This window comes from Vipera berus (genome assembly GCF_964194415.1).
Source record: "Vipera berus genome assembly, chromosome: 4".
In the NCBI taxonomy this organism is placed as follows: Eukaryota; Metazoa; Chordata; class Lepidosauria; order Squamata; family Viperidae; genus Vipera; species Vipera berus.
The window spans coordinates 10,909,488-10,931,153 of record NC_138206.1 but is presented as its reverse complement, the minus strand read 5'-3'; the positions used below and the strand labels follow the sequence as shown (position 1 = coordinate 10,931,153).

At 43.8% G+C, this 21,666-nt stretch overlaps 1 protein-coding gene across 2 annotated transcripts; it reads left to right on the top strand.

The window, feature by feature from the left end:
* The first annotated feature begins 3,138 nt into the window (after positions 1-3,138).
* On the top strand, positions 3,139-21,472 carry CHORDC1 (cysteine and histidine rich domain containing 1). 2 transcript variants are annotated; one of them, XM_081327482.1, is made up of 11 exons: positions 3,139-3,246; positions 8,828-8,877; positions 9,685-9,741; positions 10,419-10,579; positions 10,920-11,020; positions 11,344-11,399; positions 13,521-13,591; positions 16,222-16,327; positions 17,144-17,263; positions 18,545-18,607; positions 20,216-21,472. In XM_081327482.1, exons 1-11 carry the CDS (start codon positions 3,183-3,185, stop codon positions 20,366-20,368), a joined length of 1,002 nt encoding a protein of 333 aa, XP_081183608.1. In that variant the 5' UTR covers positions 3,139-3,182; the 3' UTR covers positions 20,369-21,472. The 2 variants fall into 2 exon arrangements, with proteins under 2 accessions (XP_081183608.1, XP_081183607.1); XM_081327481.1 differs by having other exon boundaries at positions 11,341-11,399.
* The last annotated feature ends 194 nt before the right edge of the window (positions 21,473-21,666 follow it).

Below are 21,666 nucleotides of genomic sequence, written 5' to 3'. Positions count from 1 at the left end.
GGCCCAGGGGCCGGATCCGGCCCACGAAGTGGTTTCATGCGGCCCGCGAAGTCATCCTGGAAACAGTGGGGGAACGGCCCCCACTGCCTTGGCCCTGGCCCAGAGACCCTCCTTCTACCAGAGACCCTCAGATCTGTCCCACTCCTGCCCAGGCCCCCATAGGCACCCTTGATGCGAACGATGTAGAGCTGGCCACGCCCACCCAACAGGCCATATGCACTCTAGCCACGCCCACCCAGTAGGCCACACCCACCTGGCCCCCTGAGGGAAACCACAATGCTGATGCGGCCCTCAATGAAATTGAGTTTGACACCCCTGCACAGTAGGGTGATCAGATTTAAGTTATAAAAGAATCCACTAGATGGAAGCAGAGTTAAGGTCTTCTGCTTTCCTTTGCTGCCCTCTAGGGTTGGAGATTTTTTTTTTAAACCCAAGAGTTGATAGCATAACGGTAGCCATTTTAAGCTCTATGGACTTCAACTCCCAAAATTCCTTAGCCAGAAATTCTGGGAGTTGAAGTCCACACACTTAAAAAGATGCTGAGGTCCTAGAAAGAGTGCACAGAAGAGCAAGAAAGACGATAAGTGTGATGTGAGTTTGACACCCTTGTCCTACCCGATGGTCTGTCCCACTCCTGCCCAGGCCCCCATAGGCACCCTTGATGCCAATGATGTAGAGCTGGCCACGCCCACCCAGTAGGCCATACACACTTTAGCCACGCCCACCCAGTAGGCCACGCCCACCCAGCCCCTTGAGGGCAACCACAATGCCGATGCGGCCCGCAATGAAATTGAGTTTGACACCCCTGATTTAGTTGGAAAAGAGACCAGCCTAAAATTCTGCCATTGTGTATTTGCCTAACAAGATGGCAGCAAAAAGCCAACCTTGGTTGATCTTGAAAGATGCTAAACAAGATTGCCAGGCTACCATTGAATGAAGGATTGTCAGAAAATCCCATGAGAAATAACTAGAAATCAATGGCCAACCACTTAAATACCATTGGCAAGATCGAGACATGTCCACATTGGCATCAGGAGCCAAACTTGACCCAAAGGAGACTTTGATAACTCCTTTTTTCAGAGTTTGTAACATCAGTCACTAAGCAATCAAGTCATAAGCTGAAGATCACCTGTATTTTTGCAATCAACAGGCAACTTAAAAGGTGCTATAAATAACCACCAATGTTGTAGTCTTTGCAGTCAGGTGTGCCCCCTTTTCAAAGTCACACTGACTTCATACATGCAATTCATTTCATTATTATACCTGTCAGTAAGAATGTCAGCAGCAGCATCTACAAGAGCAGTAAAAGTGGGAGTTAATGAGCAATCATTACTACTAAATAGATGCCTTTAACATAGCTTGTGAGGACAGAAACTTTTAATGAGCTCTGAACGATGGGTCCATTTCTTGATGGGGACAATCATTCATAATACAAAAGATGTTTATGTAGAAAACTATCCAATTAATTTCTAGAAGTACAAGAAACAATCTGGGACACATCTCTGACAAAGTTGTGGTTAAATAATCTAGGAGCTGCTTACTGTTACCTGCTCTCGATTGCTTTTGATCATTTGTGTAATTTTGGTGTCTTTCCAATTGGAACTGTATTTGGCACCTGGAATTTATTTTTATTTTTTGAAGTTTGGTATTTTGTCATATATTTCATGGGGCAGTGGGACAGTTGATATTTTTTTTTTGCTATTCACTAGATTTAGCATCTGACAATACTACAGGTAGATCTCAAGTTACAACCTCGAGTTCTGCAATTACAGTTGTAAGTCATGATGGTCATAAAGCGGGTCTCCATACGACACCCCCCCCCCATTTTACAAATGTCTTGTGCTGTGCTCACTCCCCTCTGTAACGCTTTCCTATCCGCGGCTGTCAGGTCAGCATACCAAACCATAACACAGTGCGAGAGGACGCTCTCTATAGATCGGTAAAAGGTCATTAGCCATTGTTCTACCCTGTTTTTCCGCAAGACCCTGAGGAAGTGGAGTCTCTGTTGGGCCTTTCTGGCCACCTGGGTTGTATTAACTTTCCAGGTCAGATCTTCACAGAGGTAGACTCCCAGAAATTTAAAGGAGGAAACTCTCTCCACACAGCGGATTCAGAAGTACTTTTACAGTTGTGTTCGTACCACGTTTGTTAAAGATTAAAGCTCCAATTATTACATATAGAACACAGAACATCATCAAAGTTGGAAGGGGCCTTGGAGGTCTTCTAGTCCAACCCGCTGCTCAAACAGGAGACCCCTATACCAGGGGTAGGCAACCTCGGCTCTTTTATAACTCATGGACTTCAACTCCCAGAATTCCTGAGCCAGCTATGCTGATTCAGGAATTCTGGGAGTTGAAGTCCATGAGTCATAAAAGAGTCGAGGTTGCCTACCCCTGGCCCTATACCAGGTGTAGGCAACCTCGGCTCTTTTATGACTCATGGACTTCAACTCCCAGAATTCCTGAGTCAGCATAGCATAGCATAGCATAGCTGAACTCAGGAATTCTGGGAGTTGAAGTCCATGAGTCATAAAAGAGTCGAGGTTGCTTACCCCTGGCCCTATACCATTCCAGACAAATGGGTTTGTCCACTCTCTTCTTAAAAGCCTCCAGTGATGGAGCACCCACAACCTAAAGCCTCCCGAAAGCCATTCTTTCTCCGCTCCTCCAAGCCTCTCTTCTCCTCCTTCCTTCTCCTCTCCCACCCGTTATCTTGCATCCATTGCTCTTTGTCCCGCGAGCGATCCGTTCACACGTAACACCTTGAAACCGCTTCCTGGACTGACTCGTTCCCCGCATGATGGTGCAAGAGCCAGAACGGACCGCCCTAGCTCCGCTGCAAACAAAAGCATTTCTTGCCCAAGCGAACAATCGCCAGGATGGACTTTGCAAAAAGCAGCCGCCTTAACTCGCCTCCCTCCGAGCAAACTTAAGCTCGCGCCTTCAACCTTTCCGCCGCTCCCAAGTACGCATGCGCCGCTCATCTCCTCCCTCCCTCCCGTTCCAAGCGTCAGTGGGTTTACGCGCCTGCGCCAACGGCTCAACTCCGCGAAGTTACGCGAACGTTCCCGAAACTGCCGGGTCGGCAAGGTCCGGAACGAGGAAGAGGCGGCGACTTCCTTCCTGTCAATCACTCCGTCAGTCAATCGTGCGGGATCGACCGGCGTTTCTCCTTCAGCGGCCATGGCTCTGCTCTGCTACAACCGGGGATGCGGGCAGCGCTTCGACCCCGCCACCAACACGGAAGGTGAGCGCCTTTCCTCCCTCCTCCCCACTCCCCCTCACGCCCCAATCCTCCCGAATCGCCGCCTTCCAGAGAGCGGGAACTCTAGCCCCCATGGTCCGCAGCCAGCACGGCCGGCAGAGAGCGATGGGACTTGGAACCAGAGCCCCTCAGGAGGGAAGGCCGTGTTAGCGGGTGCTTATGAGGGATGGTAGTCCCGCTAGTTGTAAGTGTGGGGGGGTGGGGTTTGTGGAAACTTGGTCGTTGGGTGAAGGTTTATCCTGCCTGACGGATTGTGTGTGTGGGGTGGGGAGGCGGGGAAGAAGAAAAAAAAAACCTCGGAGGAAAGGAGAGAAGCCTACCCGAAAGCCTTGTGGTATTGTGGTTTGGTATGCTGGTCTTTTGAATGGAGGCCTTTGAACTCTGGAGCTGGAGAAGACTCCTGCGAGTCCCTTGGACTGCAAGGCGAACAAACCGGTCAGTCCTAGAGGAGATCAACCCTGACTGCTCTTTAGAAGGCCAGATCCTGAAGTTGAAACTCAAATACTTTGGCCACCTAATGAGAAGGAAGGACTCACTGGAGAAGAGCCTAATGCTGGGAAAGATTGAGGGCAAGAGAAGAAAGGGACGACAGAGAATGAGGTGGCTGGATGGAGTCACTGAAGCAGTAAGTGTGAGATTAAATGGACTCCAGAAGATGGTAGAGGACAGGAAGGCCTGGAGGAATGTTGTCCATAGGGTCGCGATGGGTCAGACACGACTTCGCAACTATCAACAACAACAACATGCTGGTCTGACAGCTGCGGATAGGAAAGCATTACAGAGGGTAGTGAGCACAGCACAAGACATCGGGGGGCTGTCCCCCTGACACCACTGGATGACCTCGCCAGGGCCCGCTGCCTTGGAAGAGTGAGGAAAATCCTCGGGGACGACTCACACCCTCTTTACTCTCCTACCATCGGGTAGGACAAGGGTGTCAAACTCACATCACGCTTTATCATCTTTCTTGCTCTTCTCTGCACTCTTTCTAGGACCTCAGCATCTTTTTAAGTGTGTGGACTTCAACTCCCAGAATTTCTGGCTAAGAAATTCTGGGAGTTGAAGTCCACAGAGCTTAAAATGGCTACCGTTATGCTATCAACTCTTGGGTTTAAACAAAAGATCTCCAACCCTAGAGGGCAGCAAAGGAAAGCAGAAGACCTTAACTCTGCTTCCATCTAGTGGATTCTTTTATAACTTAAATCTGATCACCCTACTGTGCAGGGGTGTCAAACTCAATTTCATTGAGGGCCGCATCAGCACTGCGGTTGCCCTCAGGGGGCCGGGTGGGTGTGGCCAGGGTGGGTGTGGTCTACTGGGTGGGCGTGGCTAGAGTGTGTATGGCCTGCTGGGTGGGCGTGGCCAGCTCTACATCATTGGCATCAAGGGTGCCTATGGGGGCCTGGGCAGGAGTGGGACAGATCTGAGGGTCTCTGGTAGAAGGAGGGTCTCTGGGCCAGGGCCAAGGCAGTGGGGGGGCCCATTCCCTCACTGTTTCCAGGATGGCTTTGCAGGCCGCATGAAACCACTTCGCGGGCCGGATCCGGCCCCCGGGCCTTGTGTTTGACATGTCTGGGGTAGGAGATATAGGAGTATAGCCAGCCGCACCAACAGGCTGAAAAACAGCTTTTATCCGTGGGCTGTTAGGCTTTTGAGCGGGAAATAATTTTTTATAAACTTTATGCATGATTGACTTGCGAGGCCGGCGTGTTGTGCAATTAGTTCACATGGTGTAATAAGATGGAGGGTTTGTTGTCACTATAAGCTGGGGGGGGGGGGCGGCATGAAGGGAGGCTCAGCCAATCTCAGTGTATACATGGTTGTACTTTGACAATAAAGGTTCATTCATTCATCTGGGCCCCTTGAAGACGGGTGGACTTCAACTCCCAGAATCCCCCAGGCAGCCTTTCTGCTTAGGGAATTCTGGGAGTTGAAGTCCACCCGTTTTCAAGGGGCCCAGATTGAGAGACATCGACTTGGATGGAGCCTCCTTTGGAGTCCAACTTGATGCCTGGATTTCTCTTTGACAACTCCGGCTAAAATTACCTGTGGTAATATAAATAAAATAAATGTATTTATATGTAAGAGAGTGGGTAGGCACATATGTATGTATGTATGTATGTATATATAGCATGCTTGTATATGTGTTGGGTATGTGTACACTTTTGAAAGCATGCAACAGAATTTCATTTTTAATGTGTGCCTGGGGTAATATTAATAAAATAAATGTATTTATATGTAAGAGAGTAGGTATGCACGTATGTATGTATACAGCATGCTTGTATATGTGTTGGGTATGTGTACTTTTGAAAGCATGCAACAGAATTTCATTTTTAATGTGTGCCTGGGGTAATATTAATAAAATAAATGTATTTATATGTAAGAGAGTAGGTATGCACGTATGTATGTATATAGCATGCTTGTATATGTGTTGTGTGTGTGTACACTTGAGAGCAGGCAGCAGAATTTCATTTTTAAGGTGTGCCAGTGTGCCCACATTAAAAAAAAATGACAATAAAGGTTATCTTATCTTAAATAAAACGAATGGCAGGGTTGCCTTCTTCCTGGATGGTGTTTTGACTTGCCTGCTAAGTGGACAGCTGTGGAATTTGGTCTGGCTCCATTTGGACTATCAAGGTCCCCTAAGGTCATTAGTGCTAATCATCAGTGGTAAACTCTATAACATAGTTTTACAGTGTTCAACAACACAGGAGTATCCATAACTGCCTTTTTTTAGGATGCTCTTTTGACTTCTTCATCTGGACACCTCAACACCCATCTGGCCTACAACACTGCTAGTCCACTTTTGAGATCTGTAAAAGTTTGCCAGGGATAGTAGAAAAGAAAAGAGAGAAGACTTATACACAATTGTTATACACAATAGGGCTTTCAAGGAGTACACAGAAACTTAAGTTGGCTGGTGCTTTGGTCAGCTGGACATGCCCTCTTAAGATGTCCCCTGTGGCAGAAAGCTTGATTATTGTCATAATTGTTCATTATCCGATGGATTTTAATTTTTCAGTTGTATGAATCTTATGATTGCTTTACATTCTGCATTTTTATTGCCATAAGCTGCTTTAAATGTTGTAATAAGCTGTAATAATAAGTACATATGTACTTCTCACCTGTTGGCAACTTCACAATCCCTGTAAATGATGTTTGACAAGTTCCAGCAGGTGAAAACATGTGGGTTCCTCTGTGCTTCATTAACAGCTTTTCCCCATTCAGATCTGGATCACTGCACATCCCTTGTAACATAAGATAGCATTTGGGATATTAGCTATTTTTGTGTGTGTGTGTGTGAGCATTCTTAGCCCCCTTTTGCATATGTGCAAATGTTTGATTATAACTTCTAATACCTAAACTGAAATAATTGTTTAGTACTTTTCCTCGGTGTTTCTATATATACAGTCACAAATACAGAATCTGTGAATAATGAGAATGATCTAAATATTTGTGAGGTAATCCTAATATTTCCGCAAAGTTTACATGGTGCTCGTTAAGGAAGAACTTTATTTCTCTTGCACAGTTAATAGTTCAACCCTATTTTAGAACATAGGTTTAAGCAATATGCATGACACCCCTGTGGAATGTACACTTATAATGCTTGGTGGGATATGTGTTATACAAATGAAAGTTTAATATAACAGAATTATGATTTACTAAGAAAAAAATCAGTTCTATTTCTTTATATAGCAAATATTACTATATACAGGTGAAACTCGAAAAATTAGAATATCGTGCAAAAGTTCATTTATTTCAGTAATGCAACTTAAAAGGGGAAACTAATATATGAGATAGACTCATGACATGCAAAGCAAGATAGTTCAAGCCGTGATTTGTCATAATTGTGATGATTATGGCGTACAGCTCATGAAAACCCCAAATCCACAATCTCAGAAAATTAGAATATTACATGCAATCAATAAAACAAGGAGTGTACATAGAACAATATCAGACCTCTGAAAAGTATAAGCATGCATATGTACTCAGTACTTGGTTTGGGCCCCTTTTGCAGCAATTACTGCCTCAATGCGGCGTGGCATGGAAGCTATCAGCCTGTGGCACTGCTAAGGTGTTATGGAAGACCAGCTCTTCTGCATTGTTCGGTCTCATGTCTCTCATCTTTCTCTTGGCAATGCCCCATAGATTCTCTATGGGGTTCAGGTCAGGCGAGTTTGCTGGCCAATCAAGCACAGTAATCTCACGGTCATTGAACCAGGTTTTGGTGCTTTTGGCAGTGTGGGCAGTTGCCGAGTCCTGCTGGAAAATGAAGTCAGCATCCCCATAAAGCTCATCTGCAGAAGGAAGCATGAAGTGCTCCAAAATCTCCTGGTAGACGGCTGCGTTGACCCTGGACTTAATGAAGCACAGTGGACCTACACCAGCAGATGACATGGCTCCCCAAATCAACACAGACTGTGGAAACTTCACACTGGACTTCAAGCATCTTGCAGTGTGTGCCTCTCCATTCTTCCTCCAGACTATGGGTCCTTGGTTTCCAAATGAGATGCAAAAGTTGCTCTCATCAGAAAAGAGGACTTTGGACCACTGAGCAACAGACCAGGTCTGTTTTTCTTTAGCCCAGGTAAGACGCTTCTGACGTCGTTTTTTGTTCAGGAGCGGCTTGACAAGAGGAATACGACATTTGAAGCCCATGTCCAGGATCCATCTGTGTGTGGTGGCTCTTGATGCACTGACTCCAGCCTCAGTCCACTGCTTGTGAAAGTCCCCAACACTTTTGAATGGCCTTTTCCTGACAATCCTCTCCAGGCTGCGGTCATCCCTGCTGCTTGTGCACCTTTTTCTTCCACACTTTTCCCTTCCACATAACTTTCTATTAATGTGCTTTGATACAGCACTTTGGGAACATCCAACTTCTTTTGCAATTACCTTTTGAAGCTTTCCCTCCTTATGGAGGGTGTCAATGATGGTTTTCTGCACAACTGTATTGTGCAGCAGTCTTCCCCATGATTGTGATTCCTACTGAACCAGACTGAGAGACCATTTAAAGGCTCAGGAACCCTTTGCAGGTGTTATGGCTTAATTAGCTGATTAGAGTGGGACACTTTGAGCCTAGAATATTGCACCTTTTCACAATATTCTAATTTTCTGAGATTGTGGATTTGGGGTTTTCATGAGCTGTATGCCATAATCATCACAATTATGACAAATCACGGCTTGAACTATCTTGCTTTACATGTAATGAGTCTATCTCATATATTAGTTTCCCCTTTTAAGTTGCATTACTGAAATGAACTTTTGCACGATATTCTAATTTTTTTAGTTTCACCTGTAATACACTGTGGCAATAATAACTAAATGACATTCTCTTTCCATGAATAGCCTACATTCTAAATTTAGATTAACAGAACTCAGCAGAGATGAGAGAGAGGCAAGGACAAACAATCAGTAGAGAAAAGGAATTTGTAGGGAATTGCAGGCTTTATTTCATATCTTGAAAGTGTCACTGTTGCATAAGACTAAATTGTTCAGCTAAATACTGCTTCATATAAAGTTACTCACTGTTGAGTTTGGCTGAGCCATCTGCTTTTTCTTTTTTTAGAATCATGCACATATCACCCAGGCATTCCTGTCTTTCATGATGCTCTTAAAGTAAGTGGGCAAATATAAATTATTTCAACGGCTTTTAAAAAACTGAAACTAAATGATATTAATTCAGTTAATTCAAGTGTTTATGTGACCTCTGTCAGTTCACCTGAATGTAGTAACACTTCCCCCCCCCTCCTAAATTCCTCAAATAACACTGACCTTCGGTATAAATACAGGCTAAATCATGGGGGAAAGGTTGGTACATGCAGCCAATTGAATTGTGTGGAATTCTTTTCAGTTTATTTGTTTATTTATTTATTTATTTATTTATTTATTTATTTGCTTTTTGCTCAGTCGGGCAGAAGGGTATTTACTAGAATAATGATTCGTGTTTTGATTGTAAAGTTAATTAACTTGTTTCATTGCTTAATCAAGCCTTAGTTGGGCAGCACAAACAGAGATGAAAAGAAATGATGCAACTGAAAGACAAAAAAGTAGGAACCATGTCAAATAACCTAAGAGGAATATAGCACCATCAGATTAGTGTTAAATTATCTTCTTTGTAGTTCTCAGGTTTTTTTTTTAATAATATTCACCAGAAGTTGGAGAGCAACCATCCTAGATGGGAGGAGGGCTCAAGAAAAGATTCAGCTTGGTCTCCCTAGCTAAACACAACAGGACTAAGTCTAAACTCCTAACCCTTGAATCACTTAGACCTTATCTGGTGTTTTCTAGACAGAATTTGCCAGTCTGAGTAGATTCTTGTACTATAGGCAGAGAACAATAAGGTAGCTCTACATGTGTAGGTCTGGTTGTTTGCACCTGATACTCAATAAGATTTAAATGTTCAATGGTGCCATATTTTTATAGGGCTGGTCATGCTGTAAAAGAAGAACGACAGACTTTTCTGATTTCTTAAGCATTAAGGTATGTATTAGTAGCTACGTAGGTTTTATTTACACTATAGTAAGATATTAACGATTGAGTGCCAAGTTCAATCAGTTATATTTTCCAGGAAGGCAAACACATGCAAAAGCTGGCTGGGTTTATTTAATTTCCTGTAAGTGCCCTACATGGCACATTGTGTTTAAATGGAACTCTTACTATCTAAGTTTTTTAAAGCATAGGATCTCTACTGTCCTAACATCTTACAATACATGAAGAACAGAAGTTGGTGTAGGTGTATAAAGGTAAAGGTTCCCCCGCACATGCCTGCTAGTCGTTTCCGACTCTAGGGGCCGGTGCTCATCTCCATTTCAAAGCCGAAGAGCCAGCGCTTGTCCGAGGACGCCTCCGTGGTCATGTGGCCGGCATGACTAGACGCCAAAGGCGCACGGAACGCTGTTACCTTCCCACCGGAGTGGTCTCTATTTTTCTACTTGCATTTTTTACATGCTTTCGAACTGCTAGGTTGGCAGTAAGTGTATAACCTAGTAGGTGTACAACCTAGTAGGTGTATACTCTAATAAAAAAGGGAATATCTGTTTAACCAAGCATACAAATTAAAATGATAAAGAATCTGAAGGCTAATAAGAAAGGATACATTTTCAACTACATCGATAGAACTGAGTAACAACTTGTATTAAACAGTGTTTTTACAACAGGGTTGCACCAAGGGCTTCCATAATAGTGAGAAACCCCCTGAACCAGTCAAACCTGAAGTGAAAACTACCTGTGAACGAAAAGAATTAACTGATCTGAAACCTAAATTTCAAGAACACATAATTCAAGCACCAAAGCCAATAGAAGCAATTGAAAGACCAAGGTAACAATGCTACAATAATACCAATTAAGACTGGCAGTAATGTCAAGTCAACTTCATATAATTTCATTTTTGTTATATTTATTACTTGCTGTCTAAGTAAGTGTAATGTCTAAGTGTATTTTATTTTACTTTTTTCACTGGAGAGAAGAAACCCAAAATATCTTTGTAAACCAACCTCAGATAAAATTGTAAACCTATAATATAATCCTTTTTAATTATAATAGTAACTACCAAGAATATTAATACGAAGAACTCTTTTCCACTTCTTTTAAATATTCAAAATATTTAGTTGTTGAGACTGAATAATTAAAATAATGTATTTTTCCCTATGATTCCTTAGTTCTGATGAACCAATGAGCTGCTTGCAGTTGAAAGTGTCAGCTTCCTTGAAACAGTCATTAGAAAAACTAAAACTATCATCAGAAAATGAAATAAAAAAGGGTATGTAGCCTAGTAACATTCCAAGGGGTTTTTACCAGAGAATGTGTTGTGTCCATCATCATCATTTTATTATTATTATTATTATTATTATTATTATTATTATTATTATTATTATTATTATTATTATTATTATTATTATTCCTCATTCGTACTGTGTGCATGGTGTTTTCATGTTTGAAAAGCAAACCTGTGCACAAAATACTCAATATAATTGTTTCTCTGATGTCTTCTACATCTCAATCCTCCCCCCCCCCCCAAAAAAAAAATTCTTTTAAGCATGAAAACTTAGAAACATTCTAAACAGAGTTCTTATTTTGCAGAAGATGATGGCGATGAGATAAAGATTGGGACTACGTGCAAAAATGCAGGCTGTTTAAAGGTAAATATCTTAAATCTTAACACAGTAGACCTGTTTTATTTCAAGTGTGTTTTTTTTAGTACAAACCTGTCAACCCATGTTAGATCAACACATCCCATGAATAGGGGTGTGTGTGTGTGTGTGCGTGGATGGATGGATGGATGGATTTATGTATATATCAAAGTGCATTTTCGTGCATTCTGAGCAAAGGGAGTTTTCACCCATTTTCTTATTTTTGAATACGCATTAATCAGGCCAACAGTGTTATTATTTTAGACAAAGTCTAAAATTGAAATATTGGTCCAAATCTGCATAGCTAAATATTTTTCCAACGTCCTTTAAAAGAGCCACAGAAAAGCATTCCCTCCCCCCTTTTTCTTCCTCATCCAGACAACTGGAGGACATTGCGAAGCTCTCTTAGCTAATGACCAGTAGGAACTGCAAAATACCGTATTTTTCGGACCATAAGACGCACCCAGTTTTTAGAGCAGGAAAACAAGAAAAAAAATATTCTGAACCAAATAGTACTGGTATACTAAAACAGGGCTTTTGAACCTTTTCATCCATTGTACCACTTTTAGGACAAGGCAATGTCTGAGTACCACCAGTCACCCAGCAAGGTGTCAAAAACTTGACACACACACACACCCCAAAAAAGGAAAAAAAATGATAAAGTACAGGTAGTCCTCGACTTACAACGATTCACTTAGTGACTGTTCAAAGTTACGACAGCACTGAAAAAAGTGACATGACCATTTTTCACACTTATGACCATTGCAGCATCCCCAGGGTCATGTGATTTACATTCGGATGCTTGGCAATCGATTCATATTTATGATGGTCACATTGTTCCAGGGTCATGTGATCGCCTTTTGCAACCTTCTGACAAACAAAGTTAGTGGGGAAACCAGATTCACGTAACAACCATGTTACTAATTTAATTTCTCTCTCTCCCCTTCTCTTTCTCTCCCTCTCTCCCCCTCCCTCTTTCTCTCTCCCTCTTTCTTTCTCCTCTCCCTCTTTCCCTATTTTTCTGTTTCCCTCCTATTTCTCCCTATTTCTCTCTCCCTCTATTTCCCTCCCTTTCTTTCTCCTCTCTCTCTCCCTCTCTATTTTTCTCTTTCCCTCTATTTCTCCCTTTCTCTCTCTCCCTCTATTTCCCTCCCTCTTTCTTTCTCCTTGTCTTTCTCTCCCTCTTTCTCTCTCTCCCTTTCTTTCTCCTTCTCTCTCTCCCTCTCTTTCCCTCTCTCTCTCTCTCTCTCTCTCTATTTCTCTCTCCCTACCTCTCCCATTGTCCCTTCCTTCTTTCCTTTCTTTCTTCCTTCCCTCCCTCTTTGTCCTTCCCTCTCCGCGTTAGAGCAGTACCCGCAGAGGCGGCCCTGCACCCCGGCTTTCTCTTGCAGAAAGCAAGCTGAAACGGAGCGAGGGAGATTGCCAGGAACGCGATCTCGCGCTCCTGCAATCTCCCTCGCTTGGTTTCAGCTTCCCTTGCTACAAGAGAAAGCAGGCTGAAACGGAGCGAGGGAGATTGCAGCAGTGCGAGATCACGTTCCTGGCAATCTCCCTCGCTCCGTTTCAGCCTGCTTTCTCTTGTAGCAAGGGAAGCTGAAACCGAGCGAGGGAGATTGCAGGAGCGTGAGATTGGCGTTTCTCAGCACGTACCGATTCGTGCTCCTGGCAGTCTCCCTTGCTTTCCACTTGCGGAGGTTGGGGCTGGCCATACGGATCACATTCGGACCATAAGACGCACCCTTGTTTTCCCCCCCACACTTTTTTTTGGGGGAAGTGCGTCTTATGGTCCAAAAAATACGGTAATAAAAATGGCTAAGAACGTGCATCACTTCTTCTTGCTTGGGAAGCATTGAGATACAGAATGTCTATGGAGATTCTCCGTCATCCAGGTCACGGTGGTCCCAAAGGTGCTTTTTCAAAAGGCAACGGGACTTTGTTTTTCCTTGAAGACATTTCACTTCTCATCCAAGAAGCTTCTTCAGTTCTGATTCAGTCAGAATCAGGGAAACGAAATGTCTTCAAGGCAAAACAAAGTCCAGTTGCCTTTTGAAAAAGTACCTTTGGGACATTGGGATCCAGCCTGTTATAATTCAGTGGCTAATGAATTATTTTCTGCTAACGTTTCCCTAGACATTCGAAGGACCAAGCAGCTCAGAAGATGTGTGTATTTATCATGCTGGTGTGCCTATATTCCACGAAGGGTGGGTATTGTGTGGCTTAATTAATTCTTAAAATTCTTTATAGCCAAGCAGCTTGGCTTCCATGGCGGCCATGGACCTGTTGCAAATAATTTCTGGGCCGACTCATGAGTGAGGCCACAACCCAGACTTGGTGTTCTTGTCTGGACGGTGGCGTGATGATATCGGTGGGGGTGCCACAACTGTTACGCCCCTGTCATGGACCGATCACCACCTCCTGCGGCTAGACTTCCCCCTTGCCACCCCCCACCGTGGGTGCACGGTGCCAGTCAGATGGTACCGCCCTAGGCGCCTAATGGACCCCGATAAGTTCCAGGCAGCGCTTAGGGACACGCACGCACCCCCTGCCCACAGCTCGGCGGATGCCTTAGTGGAAGCCTGGGAAAAGGCAGCCACGGAGGCTCTGGACCGAGTTGTACCCTTGCGGCCTCTGACCCGGCGCAGATCCCAGCGAGCCCCATGGTTCACCGAGGAGCTCCGGGAGATGAAGCGTCGGAGACGGGGCCTAGAGAGCCGTTGGAGATCCAGTCGATCCGAATCCGACCGATTGCGACTAAGAATCCTCACCAGGTCTTATCTCGCTGCGATAAGGGTGGCAAAATCCAACTACTTTTCCACCCTCATCGCGTCCGCAGATAATCGCCCGGCTGCCTTGTTCAGGGTGACTCGCTCCCTACTAAACCAAGAGGTGAGGGAGGAACCCTTGCAGGGTCGAGCCGAGGAATTTGGTCAATATCTGCTGGATAAAATTGCTCGGATTCGAACTGGCCTGGACTCCAACTGGGCTGAGATGGAAGAACAAGACATGGACAGTCTTGTCGACGTCATCTGGGAAGAATTTGATCCTGTAACTCCTAAGGAAGTGGACAGGATTATGAGAAGGTTGAGCTCCTCCACTTGCTTACTGGACCCGTGCCCTTCCTGGCTGGCCTATGCAGCTCGAGAGGGGACACGAGGCTGTTTCCTAGCGGTCATCTCTGCTTCTCTGAGTGAGGGTCACTTCCCCACCGCCTTGAAGGAGGCGGTGGTGAGACCTCTCCTCAAGCCCACCTTGGACCCATCCTCTTTGAATAACTTTCGTCCAGTCTCCAATCTTCGCTTCCTTGCGAAGGTTGTTGAGAGCGTGGTGGCGCACCAACTTCCTCAGATCCTGGATGAAGCGGTTTATCTAGACCCGTACCAATCGGGTTTCAGGCCGGGCTACAGCACGGAGACGGCATTGGTCGCTCTGATGAATGATCTCTGGAGAGCCCGAGACAGGGGCCATTCCTCTGTCCTAGTCTTATTAGACCTCTCGGCGGCTTTCGATACCATCGACCATGGTATCTTGCTGCGACGCCTCAGGGGACTGGGAGTGGGAGGCACGGTTCTGCGTTGGTTCTCCTCCTTTCTCCAGGGTCGCTCGCAGTCGGTACTGACAGGGGGACAGAGGTCGACCCCGAGGCCTCTCGCTTGCGGAGTCCCTCAGGGGTTGGTCCTCTCGCCTCTCCTGTTCAACATCTACATGAAACCGCTGGGTGAGATCATTCGCAGTTTTGGAGTAGGGTACCATCAGTATGCTGATGACACCCAGCTTTTTATCTCAACTCCAAACAATATCAGTGATGCCCTAGACGTGATGTCCCGCTGCCTGAAAGCGGTCCGGGAATGGATGGGGAGAAACAGGCTTCAACTGAACCCGGACAAGACTGAATGGCTGTACGTACCGGCAAGCCAGGATATTCAGAACGTCCCACTGCTTAACATTGGGGACAAGTTACTTCCACCTGTTGATAGGGCCCGCAACCTGGGTGTCCTCCTAGACTCGCAGCTCTCCCTGGAAGACCACATAGGAGCTGTGACCAAGGGGGCCTTCTCCCGGGTTCGACTAGTTCGCCAACTATGGCCTTATCTGGACCTGGATTCCTTACGTACAGTCACCCATGCCCTTGTGACCTCTCGCCTAGACTATTGTAACGCTCTCTACATGGGGCTGCCCTTGAGATCCACTCGGAAGCTTCAACTGGTGCAAAGTGCGGCGGCACGGACACTCTTGGGAGCCTCCCGATACTCCCATATCACACCTCTCCTCCGTGCGCTGCACTGGCTTCCGGTTGCCTTCCGTGTGAAGTTCAAGGTGCTAACAATGACATACAAAGCCCTACATGGCATGGGTCCGGACTACCTACGGGAGCACCTTCTGCCAATGTCAGCACCCCACCGTCCTGTGCGCTCCCACAGAGAGGGCCTCCTCAGGGTGCCACCGCTCAAGGAATGTCGGCTGGTGGCCCCCAGGGGGAGGGCATTCTCAGTAGGTGCGCCAGCCCTCTGGAACAGCTTACCAACCGAAATCCGGATGGCCCCTGACCTCCGTACCTTCCGTCGCGACTTAAAAACTTTCCTGTTCCAGCAGTCTGGCCTGGCATGATAGCGTTAATTGGGGTCCCAGTTTGTTTTCATTAGTGTTTCTTATTATTTATTGTTCAATCTGTATACATTCCTTCCTCTGTACACCGCCCCGAGTCCCTCGGGAGAAGGGCGGTTTATAAAAACTAATAAATAAATAAATAAATAAATAAATATTTGGATTACTTGCCATAATGCTATGTGACTCTACATAGTGTTTTTCCCCCTCTGCTCTTTGTAATATATAGGATGAAGTACTGGAGTTGTTGTAAGAGGAAAACATCAGACTTTAATACTTTTTTGTCTCAAGAGGGCTGCACAACAGGAACACACCTATGGATTAAGAAGGATGCCGTAAGTAGTTGCAGCTGGATTGATTGGAAAAATCTAAATATTTTTGGCTTTGCTTTTAGTCCATTCATACCTTAAGAATAAGAGCTTGAATTCTGTAAAATTTCATATACAGGAAAGAAGTGATAGTTTGAACAGTACAGGTAGTTCTTGGCTTACAACAGTTCATTTAGTGACTGTTCAAAGTTACAGTGACACTGAAAAAATGTGACATGCCCGGTTTTTCACACTTACAACTGTTGCAGCATCCCCATGCTCACATGATCAAAATTTAGGCAACTGACTCCCATTTATGACGGTTGCAGTGTCCCAGCGTCATGTGATCAGCTTTTTCAACCTTCTAAGTCACTTTTATCAGTGCTGTTGTAACTTCAAATGATCACTAAATAAATGGCTGTAAATTGAGGACTACCTGTATTCCTCTTTATGACAGTACAGTTTAAGAGTCTCTCTTGCAATGAACTTGCTGGAGTAGATTGTGCAAGTAGCTAGGAGACAAAGCAGCGGGGACTTATGAAGTTTTAGGAGGTTTGGGCCTACCTTTCATAACCTTAGGAAAACTTAAATAAAAAAATATATTTCTGTGCCTTGTCCTACTTAGCAGGGTGGAAAAAGTACAGATTCCTTTTATTAGTTAAAGACACAGGTTCCGCCAACGGGGGATAATCTTCCTTTTGAATAAATGCTCCCATACCGTTTTTAGGGAAAGCTTCTGTTCCAAACTGTGGCTGACAATGGCAATCTTCACTCCAATGGAAAAATAGATAGCAGGGATTTTTTTAATGGAAAACTAATCATGTTTGTCTGCTCAACTCTAAGGGGAAGAAAGTGGTGCCCTGCAGACACGATTGGCATCAAACTGGACGTGAAGTGACAATTTCAATCTATGCGAAGAATTCCATTCCTGAACTTAGCCGAGTAGAGGCAAACAGTACATTAGTAAGTTATTCTTTTGCTTTGGTGGGCTGATGTACGCGCACAGACTTTTGATTGATTGATTGATTCATTGATAGCATACCATCAAGTCAGTATTGACTCTCGGTGTACATAGATAGAGTTTTTTCATGGTGATCTGCCCCTAACCTGGTACTTCAATGATGTTCTTATTACCACTGTAATGAGTTAGGTCTTACCATAAAAAAAACAGTAACAGATTTCAGGAGATCATACTGCATTAGAATGCAGGGTGTGTGTGTGTGTGTGACATCTTCCATAGAGCAACCTGACAATAAACTATGTCTATTAAATTAGTTACAGTAAAGTATATGCACACAAAGACAAACATATAAAGGTGGTCTTAGTTCTTTATAGGTTTTTTTTCTATTTGAGGCTGATTAAAAAGCTAATTACCTGTTGGATGGAGGACATAACAATATAATGGATACACAATTGGCTCAAAGGGTAATCACCAGCAGCTCTTCATCAAACTGTAGAGAGGTTTTAAGTGAGATGACACATAGTCCAGAATTGGAGCTTGTAATTTTTAACATTTTCATTGGATGAGAACAGAGAGGGACCTCTTATCAAATCTGTTGAGGGAATAACGTTGGGTGGCATAATTAATATTTAGAGGACAAAAAAAAATCAAGTTAGAGGGATGGGCTGAAAATAGCAATGTAATATAATAGAAGCAAATACGGCATTCTTGACTTAGAAATTTAGCACGTGGAAACAAGGTGGCAAATACTGGATTAATAATGGCAGTTGCGAAAAAGAGATTGGGACGATTGGCACATTGGATATGAGCCAGTAGTGCGAAAAAGACAGAGGCAATTTTACAAGGCATCAGTCGATGCACAATTTCCCAATTGTGGGATTAATCATTCTGTTTCAGTTATGTTTTATTTGATTATCCTAGGTGGTATCTAGGTGGCACCATGCTTTAAGAAGGATTCAGAGAAATGGGAACAAGTTCAGAGAACGGCAGCAGGATAACGTAGAAATGAAGTTTTGTAAAGAGTGGTTGAAGAATGGAAAATTTCTGTTTTTCTTTCATACAGTGTTTCTCAACCTTGGCCAATTGAAGATGGGTGGACTTCAACTGGCCGGGAAATTCGGGGAGAGAAAGTCCACCCATTTTCAACTGGCCAAGGCTGAGAAACACTGCTTTCATACATTTAAAGGGAAGGGTTATTTCCAAGTAATAATAGACCCAGTTGGATAAATGCAAGTAAACGTGCATTTCTATTTTATTGCATAAAACTTTCCTTTCTTTTGCAGCTAAATATCCATATTGTGTTTGAAGGCGATAAGGTGTTCAGTCAGAATCTGAATCTATGGGGCGTAAGTACATAATTCTGCTACAAATTTTCAACTTTCTGTTGGAAGTGGTTTTTTTTTAATGGATTCTGTTGTCAGACTTTCCTAACGGGGTGTGATTGTGTTTTAAGAAATATGCAAATGCCAAAGTCATGCTGACTGTTGCGGTAGGTGGTTGATGAATGGATTCTGTGCACCTAAGTCATTATTAGAAGGCTGATTTGAAAAATTCCTTAGGGCACCGGTGAATCAGTTTTTCATTCATCACAAGCACAGCCTGTTAGAAAATGAGTTAAAAACCTAGCACGGGTGCCCTTTGACTCTCGTTGATATAAAACGGTGACATTTAGGGTAGATTGTATAAGTGCTTATTGATCTGAGAAATATAGATAAGCATTCAAAACTGCTGCTACCAGTCTCCTGTGTTTATACTTTGGGAGCAAAATTTCCAATTACCCTATTCATTTGCCAAGAACAGATAGCCCTCGGCTTATGACCACAGTTGAGCCCAACATTTCTGTTGCTAAGTGACACACTTGTTAAGTTAATTTTGCTGCACTTTACGGCCTTTCTTGCCACAGTTGTTAACTGAATCACTGCAGTTGTTTATGTTAGTAACACCGTTGTTCAGTGAATCTGGCTTCCCCCGTTGGCTTTTCCTTGTCAGAAGGCCGCAAAAGGTGATCACGTGACCCCAGGACTCTGTAACCGTCATAAATAGGAGTCAGTTGCCAAGAGTCTGAATTTTGATCACGTGACCATGGGGATGCCGCAGTGGTCATAAGTGTGAAAAAACGGTCATAAGTCATTTTTTCCAGTGCCGTTGTAACTTCAGTCACTAGGCTGTGACTGCCTGTGTTCATTTTATGCACAATTATTTCAAAGGTAATATGGAGTCATGTGTGCAAGCTGGATTTTTTTTTCCCCAGATTTGAGGAACTTGAACTAAGAAGCCTCTTTCTGAAATTATGTTAGTGCTTACCGGTTTCTCTTTAACAAATAAGGACTATCATGTACTGATACTATTGTAAGTTTTTACACTTTGCCTCACAATTGCCCCAGCATTACTCAGGAATTTAAAAGAGCCAAAAGAAACTCCTGAGCCGAGGTTTCAGCAAGCAAACAACTTTTATTTTGATCAAAGTAAGAGTTGGGTGGCCACATCTCTCTTCGTGGCTGGTAGAGAGATGAAGGCAACAACCAGGAAAGAGGTCTTCCACCTTTTATACCTTTCCAGAACAAAGAGATCTGGTCTTGGTACTAGGAACCAAAAGGTACAGGAAAGTAATTCCTAGAGGAGGACTCATACACAGCAACCCAGGTTCCACCACAGCTCCTTTCCCCCCTCCCCTCACCATGCTTTTTTCATGTAAGCAAACCCCTGTACCTAAAGCATGAAATGTTTGCTTTTCTATAACTAATTTCCCAATATAAAGCACCTACAAAGCTGCTTGCACATAAACAAAGACGATCACAAAGTATCACTACTAATATCAATATTACTAGCATCAACCTTAAGCGTAATAAAATCCCTTCACTATAATTGCCCACAGAATGTATCGCGTTTAAGGGGGTCCATAAGCCGCCCAGTTCACTGCTGCTTGAACTGAAGCCATTATTTTCCTCTTCCAGGTGATCGATGTGAAAAGAAGCTACGTAAATATGACCGCGACAAAGATTGAGCTCGCCATGAGGAAAGCTGAGCCCATGTTATGGGCAGGCTTGGAACTCCCAGCATCCAAGTTGCAACCCAAAGAGCCTCAAAACGTCGTGGGACAAGCTTGAAATCTGAAAAGAGTCTGGCTAGCGTGCCTGGTGAAATGGTGTCTTGGCGTTTTAACACAAGATTGATTTTATAGGCAGTCCACTTTTTTAAAAAAACAAAAAAAACCCATTCCAGCTCAAGTGTAGTGCATGGCTTTTGAGCAGTAGGGCAAGATCACTGGTTTTGTTGTACCAACTCCTTATTTTGCCCAATTATGGCTGATGCTTGTAGAAACCTTGCAAACCTCAGATTTTTCTCTGTCGTTGTAAAGGGAGCACATGTTCTCATTGGCCCGAACTGAACAACCTCTAGAAACTTAATCACCCCCTAGCCTCTTCCAGGAAGCAGCCTCTTATGCATGGAGAATCCAAGGCAGATTTTCATTTGGTAGTTGGAGGCTTGCAAGATTCTTGTTTCTCAGTCTGTAGCAAGGAGAGCATAAAGGGTTATTGTGTTTCTGTATTACCTTTTTTCATGCTATTCAATGCAGAAATAGAATGGCAGAGAAAAATCTGACGGTTTTAGAGTTGTCTGTGCAAAGAAGCTGGTAATTCTCTCTTTTTTTAATTAATCTTTGGAATTCAGGAAATATATTGTCAGGGAGCTGCTAAGCTACCTCTGTGCACTTATTCAGAAGGCCAAGGCTTTCCAAGGCAAAAAAGCAGGCACTGGAAATTTTGGGTCATTGGGTGCTGTTTCGTTTGTTTCTCTTATGCCTTGCCCTCCGCCACAGAGGAAACAGCATATACAAAATGTCCAAATTTGCATATCTGATTTTGGCAGCTCTGCTTTTCTGTTCAGTTTTTCCCTCCCCTTTGTGGTAAAGCAAATAAGACATCTTGGTATATACTGAGACACTCAGTTTGCTACCTTTTGGCAGAAGTGTGACAATGGGAGTAGGGGAAGCTGGGAGGACTGAAATTCCTGCAACAAGGGCAAAATGGTCAGCAACAAGTGCAAAGATCCTTCAACTAGGATCTTTGTATAAATTCCAAATTGTGCTGCAGAATTAAGTTACTGAACTTTTTATATACTTGAAGATGGCAAAGCTGCTATGGAAGCAGAACGACTCATTGGCAACAGTCTAGTCCTAAGTGATTGCACGAAGAAGGAGGGGACTTTTTTTTTTTTTAAAAAGCATGGTTTCTTGTATTTATAATACTTCTATTTTTAAAAAAGAAAAAGTTTTAATCTGGCAGTTTTTTGGAGGAAAATAAAGCAGCCTTTCGTTTTCTAGGAAAAGATGGCTCTAGAATAGGCGCCCCAAAGTCTGCAGCCCGGTGCCAGGCCATGGCCTGTTGGGAACTGGGCCTGCAAG